Here is a 25,129-nt window from a genome sequence, read left to right as displayed (position 1 = left end):
CGCCCCGCTCCCAAGATGGCGTCGATGCGGGAGAGCGACACTGGCCTGTGGCTGCACAACAAACTGGGCTCCACAGACGAGCTGTGGGCGCCGCCGAGCATTGCCTCGCTGCTCACGGCTTCGGTGATCGACAACATCCGCCTCTGTTTCCACGGCCTCTCCTCGGCCGTCAAGCTCAAGCTACTCCTGGGGATGCTGCACCTGCCCCGCCGGGCGGTGGATGAGGTGAGAGCTGGCTAGGAGCTTAGGCGGGAAGCTTAACCGGAGCGGGGTGCGTGTATGTGAGGGGGAGAGGTCGGTCGGAGATGGCGTGAGGGGAGAAGGGGGGGGCCGCGCCAGCACCACCTCCCCCGCCCGCCCTTTTCTTTTCACATGGAGTCTGTGGGGAGGGGAGACTCCGGGGCGCGCCGCGGTTGCCGCCTCACGCGGCCTCGCGCTGCCCCCTCCCGCGCGGCGGGCGGTTGGAGCGGGCAGCTGCCTGCGGCAGCCCTGAGGGGAGAAGCCGAGCAGCGGCTGCTCCTCAAGGGCAGGTGCCCGCCCGCACTTGGCGCGGGGTGTATAGTGAGGCTGGTCCCCACAGACATCCCTGCTTCTCCCTTGCAGCCTTTCTTGGACGGGGATGGGGAGGAAGAGGGTCTCGGCTGGCAGAGCGGTCTGTTGAGGCCCAGCTTAGAGGACTCGGTCCTTGGTGTGAGGAAAAGCAGTCAGATTCCCCGTGGTAAGGGAGCGAGTGGAGTGGAAGCTTTGCTGCTGCTCCTCCTGCTTTTCGGGGAATCTTTGGTTGGCACTGGTCTTTAGAAAGCAGTTTCGACCTGTAATCTATCTTATGCCTCCACATGGACTCATAGTTGTAGGGCTATGTTTTGATACAGTTGGCGTGCCTTTGGGGAAGAGGGCTTTTCTGAGGCAGGGGTTGTTCTAGGCTTAGGACAGAGAGGCATGATCATTTAGGAAGACTGTGTGTTAGGCTCTTGCTTCACTCTCCTTCCTTAATGCTGGCAGCTGTGTAGGTGTCCCAAGCTGAACATCTTAGCTTTAGGAAGGACAGCAGCAAGTGCTGAAACTTTGGGAACAGAAGATCTGGGGTCTGCAGTGAACAGTGCTTTCCCCACCTTCTTGGAGTCAGGTCTTGCTTGAGGAAAATTGCCATGCCTTTTTTTCTTTTCTTCTTTTTACCTTTCTGGGAACAGCTGGTGCTTTCCTTTACTGTCCTACCCCAGCTAATAAGCTGGCTGGCTCGAGTCTGAGCTGGTTCTGCAAGCAGTCATCATAGATCCGGAAAAGCTTATTCATTTGGCCCTGGACCATACCTCATCTGCAGCTGGCTTATTCTTACCAGTAGGCAGCTACTGATGTTTGGGGTAGTAGTTGGAGAATGACTGGGGAACATTTCAGTTTCTTCAGCCAGGTTAGAGGAGTTCCTCTCCTGCTTCCACCTTGATGGTATTGGTTCCTGGTAACAATCACGGAGGTGGTGTGTAGTTAATCCTCACCTTCTTGTCTAGAGTATCCTCAGCTGTGCTTGCACTGGTCTCTTTCTTGTCTAGGACACAGCTGCTGCTTAGACTTAATATATGCTAGGCAGGGTGTGGGGAGATGGTATGTAACTTGGATTATTGTATGCTCAGCTTTTGTGTACTTTTAAGCTGAAAATGCACAAGCATCACGTTTAAGCAATAGTTACTAGTGTATGTCGGTGTCTGTCTTGCCACATGCATCTGTATGATAGATCACTGCGTTACATGTAATTGGTGTAATTTTAAAAAAATAAATTCTTGTTCAGCATGTTTACTCTAATTTTTAAAACATGATACTCATGTTTGGTGCCTGTCCAGTGCATAAGCTGTCGTCCTTGTGTGTGACAAATACAGTTGTGTTTTGGACAAACAAAATAACCAAGGCCAGAAAGGGGGATGGGTAGCTATGCATAAGCTCACATGAACTCTGAGTATGCAGAGTTCTTCTGAAGTAGTGTGAAAATCCAAGTAGCTTGGAAGAAATGAGTATTGCAGTGTTTAGAAAAAGCTAACAAATTAGTGATGTTTTTGGATTGAAGGCAAAAGAGCTTAAAAAAAGCTTAAGAACCTTCATAAATAACACTCATCCCAACTCTCTGAGGGAGCAGCATTCAAGCAAACCAAAATAATTTGTTGAAATGCTGCAAAAGCGTTCCCTGGGTCAGTAAAACAACTTTTTAAACTGATTCTGAGGAAGGTGGTAGCCAGCAACTTTACTTGATCTGTGCTTTTGTTATCCATGGAGGTAAAGTGTATGTAAAGAAGAGCAAGTCAGTTGCTGTGCCTCTTAGTGTATTGTTAAAGTGATCAGTTGTGTTCCAAATATAAAGCTCTTGTTACTGCTGTAACAAAAAATACTGTGGGATTTTTCACTTGTTTGGTAGGGTTTGTGAATTCAATCATAAATTTAATCTTTCATGGTAAGCAGCACACTTGATTGAGATCTAGGGGTTTAGCGTATTTTCAGTTCTTTGCGAGATACCTTTAACATTTTAATTATTTCATGGGCATGTAATTTTTTTTAACTGAGAGGAAAGACTTAAAAATGTTAAAAATTAAAAACTCGCGAGGCAGAAACCCTTAACATTGTTAGTAGGTCTGCTATTATCATTATAGACTTCCTTTTATAAATGGTAAAAATAGCTGTTGTAGCCAAACTGCTGACTGAAAGGGATGTTGCCTTGTCAGATACTGATAATTTGTGGTGAGTATGCTAAAATAGGTTGTATTTATGGAGATTTGTTATGTAACTTACTGTCAAGATTGGGGATATTTTAACTAGCATTGGGTATCTTACATATGATACCCAGAACGTACATAAATACATATCTATCTATCTATGTTTGTGGTCAGTATACATGCACTGTGCTGTGTACTTCTCTACAGTATTCTCTGCTCAGTGGATTGTGGAGTGCTGAACATGGTGTATTTCTGCTAGCAAAAAGACACCAGTATAGGATACTTGTAGCTGCCTGGAAGTGAAATTCATCATTTGAAAATTACTCCCATATCTGAAAATTATTAAACTTAACTGTGGAAGTACTTCATTAGTCTCTTTGGAAAGTCATATATGCGTTTTCCATGCCATGTGCCAGTCTGTATCGATCATGTGTGAGAAGCACTGAGCTGGCATTTGGAAACTTAGTAGTATTGGAAAATATATTGCATCAGCTTTGTAAAGCTTTGGGAATCTTGATAGTGGATGCAGGATATATTACTGGTTTGTTATGTAGCACGTTAAATTATATTCCCCTCTCTAGATAACAGACTGGATTTAGTTATTTTCAACAGTTTTTTTTTTTCCTGTTTTCTCTATAATAGTATTTTCGCTGAGGCATAGAATAACATGGAAACCATTTGGGAGCAGACATCTGAGTTAAGTTATGTGGGAATCAAGAAAAGTGTGGTGGTATTTGGTTTAGAAGAGGTTTAATTGGCTGCTGGCCCTTTCCAAATCTCTGTGAAAGCTTCAGTCTAGACAAGTGAATCTTCAATGAGCTCTCCTGAAAGCTCAGTCCTTTGCTTAAGTAGCTTTTTTCCCTCGAATGTGATATCCTTCAATTTTCATAGTGTTTTCATCCAACACTCCAAATACTGTATAGATATAAGTGACTTAATCCTTATAATACTCCTGTGGGACAGGTAGTAAACCTAAATTTTTATCATGCTGTGAACCTCATTACTGCTTGTTTGTTCCTGCTGACTAATAAGAATAATTGGCTCCCATTTTCATTTTAAGTTAAGTGTGTTTTGTAGGCAGTTATCAAAAATAGCCTTTCCTGCTGTAATTCTCTGGGCAGAATTTGCTGACTTTTGAATCTCGCTGCCCCCCCCCCCCCCCCCCCGCTTTTCATCTATTAAATTTTTTCCACATAATAATGCTTATTTGAAATTATGCCTAAAGCTGAGTGTAGTGCTGACCAGAGTTTCAGCTGTGAATTTGGCAGAACAGTTACTTCTGTTTATTTTGTATATTATATTCTTGTTAACCTGATTCACAATGGCAAGTGCAAGTTTTCTTTTTGTGCCAGTATTTTGTTTTATTTGTTCAGGGTTAGACTGTGATGTTACAACCAAGTCTGGAATGAGGACTGTGTGCTTCTGTGCTCTCTGAGTTATCTTGAGAGGAAGACACTGCCTATCCTGGCAGTGGCCTGCCCTTTTATTACAGTAGCTGTAGAGAGCAAAAGTCAACACTGTTTCTTCTTCCTTGCTTGTGTGAATTGGGAGTCCTCTATTCATGCAAGTGGGAATTGTGGAGTATTAGTGCAAAGGAATAAGAGGGCGCATGACGCCTGCCTTTCCTTCTGCGTTCAGAACAGGCAGGCTGCTATGCATCTTTCTGGCCTGTCTTTAGTAGTGTTAATTTTTCTGTGATGTAATATGGTATATTTTAGTCTAATACTACTCTTGGCTGCTTCTGATTAAAATACAAAACATATATGGTAGTGATATTTGATTCATCCTAGTTTTGTATCACATAAATATTAATACTGTACTTTCAATCCAATCCTTTTGGCTTAATGAAAATGCTCTATAATAATACAGATACTTATTAAATATCACCTTCTCTATGGCCCCTGAAAGATTAAAACTTGGTTGGGTTTATTAGCCAACTGTTGATGCAATTGTCTAAAGGTATAGTCAAATGTATTAATTTAGGCATAATATAAAGCAAATGAATGGGAATTCCTTGCAAGAAGTCATCTTGGAGCTATCACTTTGCGTGTTTCTAGTAACATTTCCTTTTTTACTCTTTCCCGTGGTGCTGTTTGTGTATTCTTCCTGCACAGCCATTATTAATCTCCCTTTGTCTCTGTTCCCAGGCTTTTTCCACCTAGCCTAATTCTTTCTTGTTAGATGTTTCTAGTCATGCCCTATGCTTTTTTTTGTGCCAGCAGGCTGAGAAAAATACTTAAGATCCTTAAGTTTTAGATGAGAGAAATGCCAGAACATGTTGCATCAGATCTTGACATTCATGCTTTACAAGACGCTAGTTGGAGCTGATGGGAGTCTTACCGACCTAGTGTTGTAATTTTATACAATTCAGAGCTTGGGATTATGGCTGTGCTCTGTAAAGTAACAGAAAAACTGTACGTAGGATTGTCTGTTATTTTGAGTTACACTTCATGCATTCTGAAACCACAAATTAATTTTTTTTCCAGCTGCCAGTTCAACAGTGAACTGCGAACATATATTTAAATTGCTATTTGAAGACAAACTTGAGTCAAAACTCAAATCTGGGCTTGTTAAATACAAACCCATATTCAGGCAAGGTCTCTGGTTAGCTCACAGTACATGTTAGTGTGCTCTGTGTCCCTGTGTGTGACAGTGACTGTTTTTTCACCATGTTCTTTCTGCCACGAGGCCTTGTGATAATATTATTTGAGCAGTGCTAGGCAAACAAGTTGTTTTCTGGGCTCCTTTCTTGAAAGAACCGGTCATGTGAAATGGTGGGTTGTGGCATAAGTAGGGTGCCTGAAGTTTACCTGCCCTGGGAGCAGTGTGGGTGTAATGTGCCCAGATAAGCTCCATAGGAACATACATAATATAGGCATGTAGCTCTGTGAATTTTTGGTACAAATAGGAGTTTCACAGTGCAGATATGAAGGGTAAATTGGGAGGATACAGGAGACATCTTTCCTCCAACTATTGCCTGAGCTTGCTTTGATGGAGGAAATTACATTCTATACGCTCACCTGCATTAGTGGTGTCCAGATAAAAGCTTGTAAAAGAGCTATAAATAAACTCTAGCTTCATCAGCTCTCATGGCATGGTTTAAATTTTCAGGTGTTTTGTATAAATCAGTACTGTAATTCGTATAGGATGGATAGGAGAATAAAGGACTTAGTTTTAATAGTATTCACACTTGTCCTCATTCACTGTGGTACAAGTGATTTCTGATGAGCAGTTTAGGGTTGGAATAGAGAGATTGACAAGTCTGTGTGGAGTCTAGGTGGGGTTTTTGTGTTTACTGAAAAAGAAATGAACAATGGAGGACAACAAAGACTAGAACCTTAGAAGTTATTCTCTCCATTGGGTAATTGTTGGCTAAATTTGACAACATGTTAAACAGTGCATGGTCATGGTTATGTAGTCAGTTTAATCCAAAGCAAATCAATAGTGCTGCTAAAGATGGTAACTGACTGTATAGTGTCTCCTCTCTGCTCCAGTCTTTTCATGGTTCTAGTGTTTGTGTGACTGTAGTCAGCCACACCAAGGGGCTGATCAAGCTTAAAGCTGTAGAGAAATGCTAGTTTTTGGTCAGATGAACTGATCTGGTTCATTTCACAAGCATATTACTATGAGTGCTAAAACATGCAAGGGGTAAAGGACAAACTGCCCTTATAGTGCACTTGTAAACCTTTCTGAAGTGAGAGGGCAATAACATTGTGTGGGTGAAAGGAATTGAGAAATGCCAATGTTTGTCTGCCTCTGAGCTTTAAAAGTGCTTGGGGAGAAAAATGGAGAGCAGAAATTTAACTTTTATTTCTTAGAGTTGCATGAGTAGAGTAAGCTTATTTTAGTAAGCTCTCGTATAAGAAGAGGCTGGTTCTAAATAAAGGGGAAGAAATACAGCATAAAGGTGAAGATGAATCTCTTGCTTGTCTCCCTGTGTTCAGAAACATGTAGGCTGTAACTAAGATATATGTGCCACAATGGGTTGTGAAAAATCAAAATTGAAGTATTGTAGTTTTACTGTTGTGTTTTGTGGCTTGCTAGATGCACGATACAACTCAAACGTCTTAGTTCTGTGATGCTAATGCTTTAATGCTTACATGAAAGTTTACTTAGAAAAAAAAGCAAGTGTTCAGTCTTTATTTGGGGGTTTAAGCTTACCTGTGAATGAATGAATTAAAACAGTGAATTTAAGAGATTCACTGTGTAAACCCCTGGCTATAGACACCTTGATTTTTATTTCATTTCATAGTGCTAACAGACATGTTGATCAGTAATAAAAAAATTTCATTGTCATAGTAAATTTTTTAATTAATCTTATGCATTATTTCCTCTTTTTCAAGATAGGTACTTAAAGAAAAATAACTTTTTTTCTGACTATAGAAACTTTGGGTAGATGGAAAACCTTGGTACTTGCGGCATGGGAGGGCTGGGTCTACTTTATAATATGTAGTGTTTGTCAAACAATACAGTTCTGATTAGCCTGAAACATACTATTTTGGCCTAAGCTTAAGTAAAATTTTGAGGACTTAGTTTATGTTCATATGATGCAGATGTCTGCTTAATTGTTCTGTAGCCCAGAAAGGGGCACATCTTCATTTAGATGCCTGTTCTAAACAACTTGTTGTATTCTAGCTGCATGTTCTTATTACTGAATATAAGGTGTGGGTACACTAGGAGTGTAAGTGTAGAATATAAGGAGACAGTAATGTCAGAATCTGGCCTGTTGCTTTTAGTAAAAACGTTCAGTGCTAAACAAAGCTTCGAGCTGCCAAAAGCTCAGAACAAACTTGGGTTAGATTGACTGAAAGCAATAGAAAAAATTATCTTGGTTCATTCTTTACTTAGTTCTAGAGTTAATGTATAACTGTGTTGAAGTAGTCTCCCTCTTCCCTTCCCCAGTAGTAAAACATTGTGCATGTTTATGCTAGTGTCTTTTTAAAATAAAAAAATCCAGCTATAACCTGTTTTAAACTGTTTCCAATTGGCTGATTTTCTTTTTCTTTTTTTGTTAGATGAAAGGGGCACTGACTGAAATTATCCAGCTCGCTACCTTGGATTCAGACCCCTGGGTCTTAATGGTAGCTGATATTTTAAAATCCTTTCCAGATACTGGCTCCCTTAACCTTGATCTTGAAGAACAGAATCCCAATGTTCAAGATATTTTAGGAGAGCTTAGAGAAAAAGGTAAGCCTTTTCTGTTGATGAAAATTACATAAATATGATGCCTTTTTTCCAGAAATAACCTGTCATTTCACAGGCAGTCTTGCTGTCTTAACAGTATTGGTATCGGGACAAACACTATGTCTTGTCTCTCAACTGCCACAATTCATGACCTGGCATGTTACTGGACTGGGAACTGTGATATTTGAGGAATGGTAACTTCTTAAATTATTTTTTTCATACATGATCAGAACTTACTTGTCAGGTATTACCCTCAGTGTTTGTGAAGGGCACCACACAAGTTAATATGAATTCATTATTGTCATAGACGGGCTGTATGTGCACTGATAGGTAATAACTGACTGCAGCTCAGTAAGTTGAGGTTTTTCATATATTGCTCTGTCTCATATGTTGTAGTACTAAAGAAGACAGGCTCTTTCTGCAGTGCTTGTGTGGACAGCCTTCTGTGTGTGGAAGCACCACCGTTGTATGGGGCAGGTGGGGTGCATATCTGCTGGAAGTCCTCCTCCAGGCAACAAATGATAGGTGCTGTGCAGGAGACTGATCAGAAGTGTCATGCTGCTGATGTCCGACTAGCTATGGATTGCCAACTGAAAATACTGGCTCAGGCACTTGCACAGCTGCTGCTTCAAACAGTGTAGTAAATGGTGATGCAAAGCTACTCCTACTTCAGTGGGTTTGATTTAGCACATTGCCTAGAAAAAGTCCTCAGGCATCAACGGACAGGCATGGTCTTGGAGTCAGGATTGCAGCAGACCAATAAGGAAATAACTTGGAGGTGGAAGCATTTTGTTTTCTTACTATAAACGAATGATCATTTGTTCACACTTTTGGTTTGGACTTTTGTTTAGTAGTTTTCTTTCTAGGTGTAATTTTTAAGGAATCTGAGAATTCAATCACTTTTATCTTCTTTTATTCTGACAACAGTAGCATAATTAAGATTCCTATAATTTGACTAGGTATAATTAACATGGAAGCTCTTATGAAGCTAATGTAAAAAACAAACATCCTAATAACTGGTTATATGCTGTGTAATAGTTACTAACTAAATTACTCTTGGTGTTTAAATGAGTAATCTAAACTTAAAAACACCTGTACAGTCTAGTTGTAAAATGTTTTGTAATTAGCTATCAAAGAGGTGCTAATACCCTTTTGTACTGTGTTAACTCTTTATGCAGTAAGTGAATGTGAAACTTCAGCTATGTTGCCGTTGGAATGCCAATACTTAAATAAAAATGCCTTGACAACACTAGCTGGGCCACTTACTCCCCCAGTGAAACACTTCCAGCTGAAAAGGAAACCTAAAAGTGCCACTCTCAGAGCTGAACTCTTGCAGAAGTGTAAGTAGTATTACAGCTAGTTGATAAATCGAGCAACAAATTAAATGTTGAAAGGAAAATTTATATTCAGTCTTATTCTCCAGTATGGGGATATACATTAAAATTTTCTGTTATAAGAGCTTTGCTGGCTGATTTTTTTTTTTCTTTGATAGACTGATATGTGTGGAAGAGCAGGTGCAAGTCATTCTGGCCATGGTTACATTAAAATGCTAATCTTGATTTCAATGATGTTAAGATTTCAGGCATACAAAAAGCTGTGGCTTTTTAAAGCACAGATATATTCTCTCATGGGTATATTTAACATGCAGTTGTGAAGACTTGTGAGGGACAGCTTTGGTTAAAGCTCCTGAAACAAAACTGAAATGAGAACCTAGTTTTATTTTGCCATATTTTTTTGTAACAGGGAGCAAGAGGTGTTAACTAATGCTTTCTTTTGCTCAGTATGGCTATACAGGGTGTGAAAGCCAAGAGGGTTTTTGCTAACAAAAAGGCAACATATGTGTACATATATGTATTGGTAGCTACTTGAACTAAGCGATCTTAAAATAGTTTACTGTACCTGCTGTTCTGTTGCAGCAGTGTGCTTCTTTCTTGCATGTGACTTGAGTAGTTGGTCTGGTTAAACACAAGATTTGTAACTTTTTATGATGTTATATAGAACTTTCTTTAATTATTTTAAGCCCTATCGAGTAAATTGTCTACTCTGATCATTTCTTTTAGCTTAGACCATCATGTCAGTTGCATAGTCATACTGATTTTGCATTTCTCCAAATACTGTGTTTACCTTGCATAAACAACCTGGGTTTTAATTAAAATAGAATTCATTCTCTGTTGCTATTCCCATCTTTTTATGTGTTAGTTAATAACATTTTTATATAAGAAGCAATGTATTGTATTTTTTCAGCACAGATTCTGTAATAACTAAAGCCCTTTTTCTTTTTAGCAACAGAAACTGCACAACAGCTCAAGAAGACTGCAGGAGTGCCTTTCCATGCCAAAGGCAGGGGACTGGTCAAAAAGATAGATACCACAAGTATGGCTCACTTTCGTCACTTCCCGGAAAGAAAAATCTGATAAAATAGCCTTGATGAAGAGTAAAATTACCATCTAGTTTTTAAAAAAACTTAATTCTTTTTGAAGCAAAGGATTTCTCCCTTTCTGTCTCTCTCTATCATGATATTTAAATATTTCTGATATGTCTTGTCAGAAAGAACAAGAGTGTGGGGTTTTTCTTAAATGGCAAGTATATCTCCCATGCTTCTAAAATGTATGCAGCTAGATCATGCCTATAGACTTTGGTAAGAATTTAGTTTGCATCACTCCAGGAATAACTCCTGACTAAGCCATGTTGCTCCAGAAGGGAGCAGAGTGGATCACAGTAATCTGCTGTGCTCTTTGAAATGCTGTGAAGTAGACTGAAACTATCTTGTATTGTATAATTCGGCATGGAGAAAGAAGAGGGGGACAGTGGTCTCAGCAGCCAAGGCTGTGCCGTGGCTTCTATTTAGTGGACATGATGAAGATGTATAATCATTCTTCAACTTTGCATTAATAGATTTCAACTGTTTGCTGAAGTTCCTGAACTGCTTGAATTTTTCAAATAAGTTTATGACTAGGAGCAACAGGAGGGTTCAAAATTAGTTACATACTTTAAATCACTCCACAGGCTGACCACCAGTATGATGCTGAGGTGTAAAACTTGGGTGATTTCTCAGTGTGGTGGCTAGAAGCTATGAAGTACTTTGTGTCGATGCTATTAAGATGTGGTTTTGAGCACCAAAGTTTGGCCACATGGTCATGCAGGAAATGCAAAAAGTGTAGTTGCAATTTGAATTAAAAATTGTCCCAGTATAGAAATTGACCATTAGTTCTTCTTGGCATTCTTTTTAGCTGCTGAACTAATAAAGCTAGTTTTTAGACTTGGCCTTTAGAGCCAAGTGTTGTGTAGAAATATGAGTTATGGGGCCAGCTGGGGTTTACTCTGCTGAAACTTACTCACATTGGTCAGAGAAGATTGGCCTATGGTGAAAAGGTTTTTGGTACAATATACAGAGGGATACAGTGTATCTAACCTCAAACTAAAATCCTGTGTTTATCTTCAAATTGTAGGGTATGATGAGATTGTCAGGAGGCCCAAAGACCTGATAGATGTGTATGTGTGTCCCTAATCTTTTAGCAGTTGATGAAAGAATGCCGTCTTCAGCGCTTATATTAAGTGTGAGGTAGAAGGGCAACAGTGTAAAGTTGAGGGAAAACAGCTCTTACAGGTGTATCAGTTTTTACTGTGTATTGAGACAGCAGGTTTTCTGTTTGCAATATGACCCAAATTGGATCCTCCTCCTTCTGCAAACAGCAGCTCCAGAATTTCAAACCCCTTTGTGAAGCAGTAATTTACCTTTCCAGCAGATCACAAGCCCTTAGCCCTGCAGAAGCTTGGCTGAGAAACTTTGATTAAATAGTTTTACCAAGTAACTAGATCTTAAAGTTCAAAGGGCAACTTTGGCAATAATTGGATTCAGAACACTCATGCCCAATACCTTTTCATGTGTTTCAAGTTTATTTGTTATAAGTAAGGAAAGCATCAATGTATGTAGGAAAAGTATATTTTGATAGCAGTGCACCTGTTTGATTACTTTGTGTAGAATGGGATTGCAAGCATTAGCCTAGAGATTGGCTCTTAACTCCTTGTTTGAGGGGTAAAACCTAATCTGATCTTTGAGGGACATGTGTATTATAGACAGTTCCCCATCATAAACATTTGCAGTTAAAGGGAACGGGGTGCGTGCGTTAAGAAGGGGAAAAGCTGAAGAACTCCTCATTATTGTTTTTGTAACTAATTAAACATATATTACAATTGTTGCCTTTTTTGATCTTCCCTAAGCACCACTCAAAGGAATACCAAAACAAGCTCCGTTCAGGAGTACTTCAGCACCTAGTGTATTTAGTCCTTCTGGAAACAGAACTCCTATTCCTCCTTCAAGAACACCTTTGCGCAAAGAAAGAGGAGTAAAGGTAGGTGTGCTCTTTCTTAGTCTCTTGCTTTCCTGCTCGGTTCTCCTCCCTGATCTAAAGTGAATTTCTGATGCTGTTTTGAAACAAGTATCAATATATTATAGAAAAAAATGAAGGATAATATTTAGAGATCAACTACCTAAATTTAGCAATGGTTATAAAGTTCTCTATGGTCTTTCTTTTTAGCTTCTAGAGATCTCTGAGCTGAATATGGTCGGTGCTGGCCGTGAAGCAAAGAGAAGAAGAAAGACATTAGGTTGGTATAGCATGCTACTTAAAAAGGCTATTAATATACCTGCAAATAGGATCTAGATTTGTGACCATTTTCTTCTGCACTTGTTAAAACTCATCTTCAGCTAAACTTTAAAGAAGGAGGAAAAAAAAGAAGATAAAAACTCAGACAAAAAACGCTTTAAGGGAGGATATTTGCTTTTCTTTAATGCTCTTAATGATATTGCTATGTAATAACTTGACTCAGTTGCATGAAAGGATTGAACTAGCCAGTTGTGCTTGGGGCAGCACATAGGTGTGTGAGTGGCTTCAGTACTGGAATTGTTCTGAGATTCTGGTATGCTTATTTCTACTGGCTGTGTGGCTAAGTTCATTAATTGAAAGTAATGTTGAAAAAATGTATAGCACTCTCCAAAATGCTGGCTGATAGATCTTAACAAGTGAATAATATTTGATATACTGCTCTTAACTCAAGTGACAGTGCAGTGCTCTACTTAACCATATCAGGAAAATATACTAGGCAGCATATTTGCCCCAAAACAGCCTTTTTGTATTTATCACCGAAAAAATGAGTACTACGTCAGAACAAAATCATGATTGCAGTTAAATTTTTACTTGGATTTTGATGCTTTCTAATACCATAAAATTAGCCAGTTCTGCCTAATTACTCAGTTACTGTATCTTGATGGATATACGTTGTGGTTCAGCTCATAATTGGGTTGATTATAAAAGGTGCATGAAGATTACTGTATCTACCAACCTTTCAGCATATACCTCTTTAAGCATGTTTTACGAGACTTTGAGAAATGCATTTTTATATCTTTGTTTAAAAAAAGTACATCTAATTCAATATTTCAGAAAATTTCCTTGAACTGACTTCTACTTTTATGCAATAGACACAGAAGTTGTGGAAAAGCAAGCCAAAGAAGAAACAGTAGTAGAAAATGCTACCCCAGATTATGCTGCTGGCCTTGTGTCTACACAGGTAAAACCAAACAAAAACCTAACAAAAAAAGAGGAAACCATGATGTATGTTATTCTAAAACACGGTAACGATATTTTACTAGCTTGTTGAAACATGCCTCTTAATTTAAAAATTTTAACATCATTATTTCAAAATTCCATTATATTTTCACTAAACTAGATAAAAAATTCAAAGCAGGATGAAGGTAAAGTTTTCTGTTGTTTTCTTGTTGTTATCTTAGGTTTATGATGGGCTATGGCATTTCTGTAACAGGTTTGTAGTCTTCTGTCAGAGATGAAAGGGATAGGAGGGCTCTCTGACCCGAGAGAGGTAGAATAATTTTCAGGAGTTCCTCCAGGTCTCAGTCTGTGCCTGTGTATGCTTTGTGACCCTAATGGAACAGTGTCCACAGAAGTCTCAGTGAGGAGCACTTGTCAGTGGCCTGTGGCCAGGAGGGATAGCTGAATTTAAGCAGCCAAGTAAGAAAGAAGGCTGAGGTACTTAATGCCTTCTTTGCCTCAGTCTTTAGTAGCCAGACCAGGTATCCTCAGGGTATTCAGTCCCCTGAGCTGGAAGTCAATGATGGAGAGCAAAATAAACTGCCCATAATCCAGGAGGAAGCAGTTAACAACCTGCTATGCCACCTGGACACCCACAAGTCTATGGGGCCTTATGGCATCCACCCAAGGGTGCTGAGGGAGCTGGCGGAGGAGCTTGCCAAGCCACTCTCCATCACTTATCAACAGTCCTGGTTAACAGGGGAGGTCCCAGATGACTGGAGGCTTGCCAGCGTGACGCCCATCTACAAGAAGGGCCGGAAGGAGGATCTGGGGAACTACAGGCCTGTCAGCTTGACCTCGATGCCGGGGAAGATTATGGAGAGGCTCATCTTGAGGGCGCTCACGGGACACGTGCAGGACAAACAAGGGATCAGGCCCAGTCAGTATGGGTTCATGAAAGGCAGGTCCTGCTTGACCAACCTGATCTCCTTCTAGGACCAGGTGACCCACGTAGTGGATGAGGGAAGGGCTGTTGATGCTGTCTACCTGGACTTTAGTAAAGCCTTTGACACTGTCTCCCACAGTATTCTCCTGGAGAAGCTGGCAACTCATGGCTTAGACAGGTGCACTCTTTACTGGGTAAAAAAACTGGCTGGACGGCCGAGATCAGAGACTCATGGTGAATGGAGTTAAATCCAGTTGGCAGCCAGTCACAAGCGGAGTCCCCAGGGCTCAGTTTTGGGGCTGGTCTTGTTTAATATATTTATCAATGATCTGGATGAGGGGGTTGAGTGCTCCCTCAGCAAGTTTGCAGATGACACCAAGTTGGGAGGGAGTGTTGACCTGCTCGAGGGTCGGAAGGCTCTGCAGAGGGATCTGGACAGGCTGGATGGATGGGCCCAGGCCAGTTGTGTGAGGTTCAACAAGGCCAAGTGCCGGGTCCTGCACTTGGGTCACAACAACCCCATGCAACGCTACAGGCTTGGGGACGAGTGGCTGGAAAGTTCCTCTGCAGAAAAGGACCTGGGGGTGTTGGTTGACACCCGGCTGAATATGAGCCAGCAGTGTGCCCAGGTGGCCAAGAAGGCCAATGGCATCCTGGCCTGTATCAGAAATGGTGTGGCCAGCAGGAGTAGGGAGGTGATCGTGTCCCTGTACTTGGTGCTGGTGAGGCCGCACCTTGAATCCTGTGTTCAGTTTTGGGCCCCTCACTACAAGAAGGACATTGAGGTGCTGGAGCATGTCCAGAGAAGGGCAATGAAGCTGGTGAGGGGTCTGGAGCACAAGTCTGATGAGGAGCGGCTGAGGGAACTGGGGTTGTTCAGCCTGCAGAAGAGGAGGCTGAGGGGAGACCTTATTGCTCTCTACAACTACCTGAAAGGGGTTTGCAGAGAGGTGGGTGTTGGTCTCTTCTCCCAAGTGACTAGTGACAGGACAAGAGGAAATGGCCTCAAGTTGCACTAGGGGAGGTTCAGGCTGGATATTAGGAAAAATTTCTTTACTGAGAGAGTGGTGAAACACTGGAACAAGTTGTCCAGGGAAGTGGTGGAGTCGCCATCACTGGCAGTGTTCAAGGAGCGTGTGGATGAGGCATTGTGGGACATGGTTTAGTGGGCATGGTGGTGTTGGTTGATGGTTGGACTTGATGATCTTTCAGGTCTTTTCCAACCTTAGTGATTCTGTGATTCCGTTAAGAAGTCTTTACAACTCATCTGTCTTCTGGCTTGAGAAACTTACTTCTGAAAGGGGAGGAGAAATACAGTGGAATTGATTTCTGTCCAAATTACCCATGGCTTATAAATTTGTGCTTCTGAAACCCTGTAAAGTTCAAAGGTGGCTGCTCTTTCTCTTAACAGTGTTTTTGGGGTTGTTTTGTTTTTAATCCAAAAGTTGTTTAGGGTCTACTGACAAAGCTAACCTGTTGCTAGAGGTAGTTCAATCGGGGGTGGGAATTGGGGGGAGCTCTGTGTAGGGTTTTTTCCTATTCTTTCAGTTATGGTACATTGGAAGAACCGTGATGCAGCTTTGTTGTCTTCATCAGGACATAGCTTTTACAAGAATGTTAGGTCTTCCCCACCACTTCTGAGTTAGAAACTGTCTGCTCTATTCCAGCAAGCCTTGGCCTGGAATTAATTTGGACAACTGATTTCTTTAGATAATTTGAGGCTGCTGCACCCAGTGTTTGCAAGCCTCTCAGGATGGTAGAAATCCATCTCCAATCTTAAGTGTCATCTCTTGTTCCAGATTTGAAGTGGTTGTGATTACCTCTGCCTCTTTAAGTCCATGTGTTGACATGCAATGCTTGCATTTGGAGAGCACTCCATTTAAAACACCTGTGGTTTGGTTGGTGAGCCAGGCATTTTTTCTCTCTAGAGCCTAATGGTAAGCACATGCAACATTGGTCCCATGGTTATAGAGGTAGCAATCTGTGGCACACATGCCCCAAACAACATATAGGCAGATACTGGTAGGCCTGTGTCAGGATTGAAGGTCATTGCCTGTCTTTCTGTGGAATGCTAAGAGTATCTTTTTTGGCAAGCTCTGCATTTTACACAGTATTCATCTTTTGTCTGGTAAGGCTACCTTAAATAATTTGTCTGCTAGGCTTACTCCCCCAAAACTTCTTTCCTCTGCCAACCCCTTATGTTTAAGGTTGGATTGGACTAAAGTGAAGATCTTGTTAGAGACACCATGCTGTTGTCTTTATGCTATGTGTGCAGTATCATGTATAGTTAAGTACAAAATGTGGCATTTTCTTTGGCTTGACCCTAGATGACATCTGTCATGTTGGTGTTGACTGCCTGTTTCAGTGGAAACAGAGTTTTACCTGTGCTTTTACTGCTGCCTTCTGCTTGCTTATGTCCTGGAGACCTTTGCGTTCTCCTGGGTGATATTTTAGTAGGCCTTTATGCCCATGGATGAACACTGATTTCTGCTTGCTAATAGCGAAGAGCATGTTTGCTCAGGCAGATCACTTATTGCTATAGTGTAATTCTTCAAAGAGTACCATCTGCACAAATTTCATCATCTGGTCTCCACACTACTAGATGAGGAATAGGACAAAGGAACAGCAGCTTGACTCTCTTTGTAGAAGTACGTTCTCCGTAACAGTGTTTTTTTCCTGGCTCAGACTGTGCCTTCGGAAGCAACTTTGATCTGAATTAGGGGAAATAAAAGCTGCTTTTTTCCCTCCTAGGGTAATTCTAATGTCTGAAGTTTGTATAGGGAGTTAGGGTTGAAAGGGCAAACTTGCCCTAACAGAGGAGTCCATAGTTAAGTTCCCAAAAGTAATATCGTAGGAAAACTAATGTTGAAAATATATTTAAAATGCAGAAATGGTGCATGAATGTATGCAGTACGGCTATAACAAATTTCTTTTCTGTTTTACAGAAACTTGGCTCATTGAACAATGAGCCTGCACTACCTTCTACAAGTTATCTACCTGCTACCCCCAGTGTGGTGCCGTCTTCCTCATATATCCCAAGTTCTGAAACACAGCCAGGTAAAAGATACTTTTTTGCTTTTGGGACCTAATACCTCCAACTCTATACAGTTTTATTGTCTAGCTCTTCTTCTATTTACAAACCTACTGTCCTTCAGCTCTAGTGAAACTTAACCTTAGCAGTCTAAAAATCCATTGCAGGAACCCAGCCTTTGGGTTTTGGGTAACCAGGCATGTCATTTAACCTAAATAAAGAAGATGCCTGTTGTTTTTGTGTCTTAAAATGACTGCTAGTTAAGTCAAGCAAGCAAAGCAATTTACTGTTTGGGGTTTTTTTTCTTACTCTGTAATAGAAAATCCAGCATTTTTTTAATCCCTAAAGAGACACCACTAATACACATAAGTCTCCATACACACATCCATATGCATGCACTTACAAAACAGTTGCTTTCAAGAGTCAGATACATTTCTAGAGGCAAGAATGTATTAGCTTTCACACAGGCTGGGATCAAGCCATCCATTTTCCTTTTACCTTTTTATAACAGTCTGATAGATAATAGTTGAGCTCCTGCATATTTTGAAAATGCTACTCACTTTCAATTCTAGAAAATTAACGATAGTAAAAAATAGCATTCATATATAAATCCTTTATTTCTACACATTTTATTTTAACACACTTGGTTTTACTTTTCCTTCCCTGCTGCATGTAAGTCTTAAAGGAATGTATCAGTTTGCACTAACATATGTGCATGACTGGGATTCATTACCAAACCTTGCAGTTAACATAGAACCAATGTTTCAGTTTAATGCATTATTTTTACTCTTGCTTGTTGCAATTTGGTACTGTAATGTTTGTCTTTATGTATGTGACCCGTGGCATGTTGGTCATTATAGAAAAATGTGTATGCAAAACTTGATCATTTCACTTGGCCCTGAAACAGTTCAGAATCTCTCTGAAGGTCCATGCAAATCTTTCTTTGGCAGAAAACTGGCATCTCCAGAAGGAACGCAGCCAAGAGCCACATCAGTGTTGTCAGCAGCTAGTATTATTTTCCAGAGCTTTGGCATTGTATTCAACAGCAGGAAAAGCCTAGTTTAAAATTCTTTATTGTCTTTGTTCTCCATGTTTTCTAACTTATTATTTCCTCCTGGAGTTTGGGGTATCTAGCTTTTCTTTGGATAAGGAATATAAAACTCTTTCCTTGATATAAGATGCATGCAGAAGATCTACAGATTTGGTCTCGTATAATCTGAGGTTGCAAAATTAAGACATGTTACTTTGTGCAAGTCAGTTATCCTGACATGAGAGGAAGCCAGTAATAAAATTTAAGAGATTTGTAGAAAATTGAGAGGTAACTAATTGTTACAAATGTTTGTCCTTTCAAGTGTTCACTGTCCTGTTCCACATATTACTGGATAATAGCCATATTGTTAAAACCAGTGCTGTATCTGTGCCTAGATGGAGAGTGGTAGACCTCTCATTCTCTAAAATTTGATCTGAAAGGCATCAGTGTAGGTGTGGTCTGTATCTGCCTTTCAGTCTACTGTGGATACAATGTGAATAGGTTAGCTTAAATCTCATGAGATTTGTGCAAGGTACTTCAGCAGCTGCGCCTGTGTCTAAGAGCTGCAAAAGAATGTAACTGGCTAGAGTGTGCACTGGGTAATTACTGGACAGATGGTAACTTATGAAATCACAGGAACTTGACCATATGTGTAACCTCTACCTGCAGCCAGGTTTGGAATAGTAACTCCCTTAAGTGTAGGTGAATGGATCAACTTTGAGAAATAAGAATTAAGACTTCTCAATACTGTGGGATTTTAATCCTCCTAGCAGTTAGTGTTTAAATAATGAGTGATTTGTGAAGACTGCATTAATTCTGTCATCTGTTCAAGTATTTGTGTATTTTCAGTATTTGTTACTGGCTGAGACTTAATTACCATTTCCTTTGGAAGCTGCTGCTACATTAGGTAAAAACCGATGAAATATTTTTGTGGTTTTTGGCTTTTACATAACAGTACAGCAATAATCCTGGTAGGGTCAGAGTACAGTTGTTACAGCAATATAAGCTAAAAAGTAAACAAAACCATTTCAATTTAATAAATAATATCCATTAAACACAAAATTTGATGCTAAATGTAGTGTAATCTGTATTGGACAGCTAGTCACTCAGTTGTCTAATTATTGCTAAAGATAGTGGAAAGAGCATTAGCTCTTCAATTTTTCATACAGATATTAGATAGCATATTGAATCATGGTGCTGAAACGGAATAATCGGAATTTTTAGTTTTCTTTAGAAGCCGTTGGTGATGCTAATCCCTGTTAGTGGGTTATAATGTTTTTAATTATCCTGATTGGTTTTTGCAGCTGGCTCTGCACGAGAGGCCTTGCAGACTAACAGACAGACTGAAGAGCCTGCAGCTCCAAATGCTACCACAACTCTTCCTGCACAATTCAAACAAAGAACACCCATGTACAATAGTAACTCTAATCCACCTGCAGCTACGCCTACCTCACCCCTAACACCTACCACACCTCCTGCCATTTCCCCTGCAGCACAAGCACCACAAGTGGCCCCCCAAACTCAGCAACAGCCACCACTGAAGAAAAGCCTCTCTCTCACAGTAAGTAAAACCAGGTTCTTTTTGACTGCTGCTTTTGATGGAGATTGGAAAACACAAATTTTTATTACGGATCTCATTTAGTATGTGGGCAGTTCTTGGCCTTTGGATCATGGAGTGGTTGAGGCTGCTTTTTTATAATCGAAGATAATGAAAATGTTTTGTGGCTTTGTTATCATTGCTGTCTTATAAATGTTAATCATGACAGTTTTAGTTGTGCAGTGTTAATGTTACAGTAAGAAGTCTTTTATTTACTGCTGTTTACTATGTAAAATAATGTCGTGTTACTTGTTATAAAGAATTTTTGGGAGAAAGGTGTATTTCCAGCAGAGCTATCACCTAGCCAATTGCATATAATGTAAGCTGCTAAAAAGGATCCTGTCATTGTAGCGGTAGGAGAAAAGGTATCAAAAGCTTTCGCCTTAGAATAATCTATTATTTCTTGATCCCCTCACCCTCCTCATTACACATCTTTTAAAGCCTGAGAGTGGGGAGGAAACTAAATTCAACAGCAATTACCTAAGTCCTGAAGCTTCTTATTGCTGGTATTTTGGTATATATTATGTGCATGCTTGAGGCTAAGCAGGTAACTAATTCAAGATAAAACTGATTTGAAGACTTTACTAAGCACATCTGTAAGCCTGGCTTGAAAGATCTGAACTTTAAGAAACTGGGTGACTTTTTCAGTACCTCTACTTCATTTATTAAAGAAAAAAAAAGTCCTCTGAAATTATTGCAAGCTTGGGTTTGGACTGTAGAGGAGAAGCATTGGATTTTTTCTCCTTTTTTCCTGAAGTCATAAAGGACACAAAATTGATAATGTAAACATTAAGTCTCTTAGCACGTGTTTCTATAACTATTTAAAGGTGGGTTTTTCCAGTTTCAGAATTCAGTTGTCACTGCTCTTAAGTGTTAGGTGTAAGCATTAGGTATAAGCATTAAAGAGGGAAAGCCTTGAGGTTAAGGCTTTTTGTTTACTACTTGTAGGTCTACAGACTTCCAGATTTTATGCTTGTCTGGGCGTATTAATATGGTACCTGTTGGCAGTGTTTTCGCCACTGGAATTCATATTTGTTGTATCTGTTGCAGAGAGAGCAAATGTATGCTGCACAGGAAATGTTCAAGACTGCAAACAAAGTTACCAGGCCAGAAAAGGCTCTTATACTTGGATTCATGGCAGGATCCAGAGGCATGTATTGAGACTAATTTAGCTTGCTTTTGAATACCCAAATCTGAAATACAGCCTAGCATTTCTAAATGTGCATATGTGAATGCAAGATTCTGCTTTAACTTTACTCTGTATGTATGGGACTCTTTGCTTTACTCTGGTCTGTACATAGTTAGAACTGTAATCCATAAAATTACTTTAGTTCTACCTGTAAACGGGTCTTTAGGGTCTATTTCCAATAAGTCAAACAGTCTGACAGAGTAGCTGCTAAACACAATACATATATAACGGAACACATGTAATATCATGGTGTGGGGGTTGGGGAGAAACAAGGCAGCCAGTTAGAACAGTGAACAGACTGGTTAGGTCCGAATGTAAGTTCTTTCGTGGCAAGTCAGGGTACAAGTTGGGTAGTACTGAGCCTCTTTGCTAATTCCTTAGCATTAGAAACATAGCAACTGTTGTCTCAGAGACTTTAGGTAACCACAGGTGCTGTGAATCACAGGGAAATAAGCTGCCTCATAGCTAGATCCTGTCATATATTGGCCTTGATAGACCAAGGCTGTTTCACCCAGAAGATTATCAGGTGTAAGATGAGAAAGGGCTTAAGAGTCCTTAAGTGAACTCTATCATCTGCACTAGCTCTGGTTTCTAATTTGGTATTGAGGGCTCTTATCACTGGAGTGCTGGAGCCTAACTGTGACTCATGCATTTGGATTAATGCAATACGTTATTGAAGATGACCAGGGTAGAGTTACTGCGGTGATCCTTGGGCTTTAAGAAAGTTTTGTGTGTCTTGTTTTAATGATGGTGCTCCTAGTCCTAAGATGCTACTTCAAATTGCAGTAGGAGGGAGTACTTGGACAGTTTTTTGTAATGCAAGGTAAAATATTATTTTGGAAGTGTGCACATGGGTGTGTTTTATACATTCACATATGCATATATAGGTAAGTAGATAACAATATCAATTCCTTCAGTAATAATGTCAGCACCTTCTGAAGGTTGGGTAAATAACTGCCAACTATGATACTCTTGAGCTTCCTGAGTGTCAATTCCAGTACCTTGAAATGCAACATTCAATACCTCTACTGGAATGGAACTGAGTCTTAGATGAGTGATTTCAGTGAAGCTGTTTGGGCTTCCTGAACAGCTGAAAATTGTTGAGGCTTTTAACTACAAAACATATCCCAAATAAAGTAACTCTGGTAGTTCAAGTTTACCAACTCCCATTTAAATATAAGCTTCTCTTACGGTTCTTGAGGCAGCCAGAAATGACACTGGCATGCTTTACTCCCCCTTTTGTTGTTCTTCCAGTTACTTTAGCCTTGGGGTTCATCTTTTGGGGTCTGGTTTTGTTATCCTTAAAACTCAGTCTGTGATGTATGGAGGGAGGAAGATCTTTGTGTGGCTGCGTACTAGTGACATTACGTGCTTGGTTTTGGGGTTTTTCAGTGTAAGGTTTAGAATATCCATCAAGTGCTCTTTACCTTTTTCTAATACAGTACTGAAATGTATAATTTGTTCCTATTCTTGTTTTTACAGAGAATCCTTGCCAAGAGCAAGGTGACATCATCCAAATCAAACTTAGTGAGCATACAGAAGATTTACCAAAGGCAGATGGCACTGGCAGCACCACTATGTTGGTTGATACAGTCTTTGAAATGAACTATGCTACTGGTGAATGGACCAGATTCAAGAAGTACAAACCTATAACTAATGTTTCCTAAGAGATGCAGCAACAGCAGACTGGACCAAATCAAGCTTAGAGTCAACCAGCTCATAGAGTATGTCAACTGTACAAAATGGCATTCATATGTACATTTCTTATTACCCTTCAGAGTAAAAGCTGTGGCTCTTCAACCTAACTGGGCTCAGTGAACACAGAAGAAGATGGTGTCAAACTTGCTTTTTTATTTTAATCTTGGGAGAGGGAAAGGTGATCTTAGGGGGGGGAGTTTTGGTGTGTTTTTGTTTTCCTACAGTTTGAGATGCTGGAGAAGATCACAACTGAAAGATTACAGATTGGAGCAGTTTACTTCTGAGTACCGGAAGAGAAGACTACTGCGCAGTCATTCACGGTTTACCATTAAACGAGGGCACAGATGTTTATTGTAAAAATATTTTCTTTGGCTACATGGGTTCCATTGTAAGAATGGACATTTAAAGCACCACTGGTCAGTGCTTGATTATTTTGTAATTCAGCTGCAGTATAACTAAATATTGCAGGTGGCAGATGTCCAGTGTCTAATGGTACCCACTGTATGTTTAGCTTATTTATGCTTGGGTCATAGGATGGGATTGAGCAGCTTTTTTTAACTCGCTATGTTGTCAATGTCCATGCCCAGCATGAGTTAATCTATATTTGGCATTATTTGAGATTGAGATAAACTGAGTATTGTAACTTTCTGAAGAAACAAACATCAAAATTAAGAAAAAAGTAGTGGTGGCTTGTCACTGCCTGGAAGTGATAGCTCTTTACCATGCAAGTCTTACGGTAGAAGTTGATCTATGGCACTTGCATAGCAAGCCCTTTGAACAGCATAACTTACCTGAGAGGAAGTGGTTCTATTACATCTCAAGTCCAATTGCAGCTTAATTAAAAATGGCCCTAGGAATGGTTGAGTGACACATACCTGAATATAGATGGTTGGGAAGATTTGTTGTCTTGAGACAGTGTTAATTTATGTTTAGTTGAGCAGTCATAAGGTGCTTGATTGCCAAGCCCTGATCCAGAAAGTTTTGAATGACTGTAGCTGTGGTTTTTACCAGTGTTGTTACATCAGTATAATCACTAATGTGGCCACAATTATACTGGCATACAAATGTGCCTTATACTTGTCCCCTTCTAGTAGAAGCACATTTTTTATCTATATAACTGTGTTCACACCACTGGTATAATCTGGCTTTAATAGTACAAATAAAGCTTGTATTTATTGAGAGGGCTTATGTACACAGTTCAGGAGTCATCCTTTGGAGACTTGGCTTCATCATGTGGAGGAGAGTTGGATTACATGTCTGGTTTCTGCCAGTACTTGTATGTGGAGCTGTGCTTGTTGGGAATGGTGCTTAGAAGGAAGAAATACAAAGATGAGCAGCATAATGGTTGTTTGGTGCTGAGGAGGTACCTTGGGCTGACTAGAGGTTCATGTTAAAGTGGAACTCTTAGAACAAAATGAAGCTTTTCTTTTTTCTGAAAAGAAAGCAGACCAAATCCCATAAGTACACTTACATGCTAACAAAGATGTTTAGATGATTCGTTAGAGTCTTTTTGTATTGGGGAATTTTTATTGCATTTTATTTTTAGTTTTTCAAACAAATTATCCAACAGGACAGGGCAAGTATAAATAATAAGAAAATCTGTATTCTACAGTGTTTTAAGATGTGACCAAAAGTATATAGATTTCTTAACTTTATTTAAGCAAATATACAGAATGTTCTATCTCCTGTAGTGGGCAAGTTTTTTGATGGTACCTGCTACCATTACAGACCGTTGTGTATGTATTAGTGTGAAAGTTACTCACATATAACTGTCACACTGGGGGCTCTCCTCCACATAATTACCCCATTTCAGAAGCAGTGTAGATTGTGATTCTGATTGTGATTTTTCTTTAAACAGCTAGAAACCAACCTGACCAGTGAGGATGAATAGTGGGTTTTACTTTTTTAGACTGAGTTCAGTAGAAATGCATTTTCATGGTTGTAATTTATTTGATTATAGTATGTTACACAGTAAGGGCTAACAATAGAATATAGAAGTATTCATCTTTTAAAAGAAAGGTTTAAAGAAAAGTGACATTCCTTTTCTTGTCTGCATTCAGATTTTTAAAGTTTTCTTATGATGACCAGTTTCCTGTAAACACGTACGATACTTCTATCTTAACTGTTCCTGCTTGCTAGATAAGCTGCAAGTACCAGACATAATTTTTAAGAAAGAACTTTTAGAAAATTGGCTGATTTGAGGGGCATGTGC

The 25,129-nt window shown here is 39.9% G+C and overlaps 1 protein-coding gene across 1 annotated transcript; it reads left to right on the top strand.

The window, feature by feature from the left end:
* On the top strand, positions 1 to 24,687 carry NELFA (negative elongation factor complex member A). The gene is made up of 11 exons (XM_059817570.1): positions 1 to 225; positions 7,712 to 7,883; positions 9,059 to 9,220; positions 10,164 to 10,253; positions 12,102 to 12,232; positions 12,419 to 12,488; positions 13,360 to 13,448; positions 17,318 to 17,429; positions 19,738 to 19,994; positions 21,081 to 21,180; positions 22,702 to 24,687. Exons 1-11 carry the CDS (start codon positions 16 to 18, stop codon positions 22,884 to 22,886), a joined length of 1,578 nt encoding a protein of 525 aa, XP_059673553.1. The 5' UTR covers positions 1 to 15; the 3' UTR covers positions 22,887 to 24,687.
* The last annotated feature ends 442 nt before the right edge of the window (positions 24,688 to 25,129 follow it).

The sequence above is a fragment of the Gavia stellata genome, chromosome 5 (genome assembly GCF_030936135.1).
Source record: "Gavia stellata isolate bGavSte3 chromosome 5, bGavSte3.hap2, whole genome shotgun sequence".
Taxonomy (NCBI): Eukaryota; Metazoa; Chordata; class Aves; order Gaviiformes; family Gaviidae; genus Gavia; species Gavia stellata.
The sequence above is the reverse complement of the archived record's forward strand: the minus strand, read 5'-3'. Positions and strand labels throughout refer to the sequence as shown.

What these genes read in the sequence shown, in the direction of transcription:
- NELFA (XM_059817570.1), top strand. Translation starts at nt 16, where the DNA reads ATGGCGTCGATGCGGGAGAGCGACACTGGCCTGTGGCTGCACAACAAA. An exon ending in CTGGCCTTGTGTCTACACAG is followed by an intron (nt 13,449 to 17,317) that starts GTAAAACCAAAC and finishes TCTGTTTTACAG; the next exon opens with AAACTTGGCTCATTGAACAA. An exon ending in ATTCATGGCAGGATCCAGAG is followed by an intron (nt 21,181 to 22,701) that starts GCATGTATTGAG and finishes TTGTTTTTACAG; the next exon opens with AGAATCCTTGCCAAGAGCAA.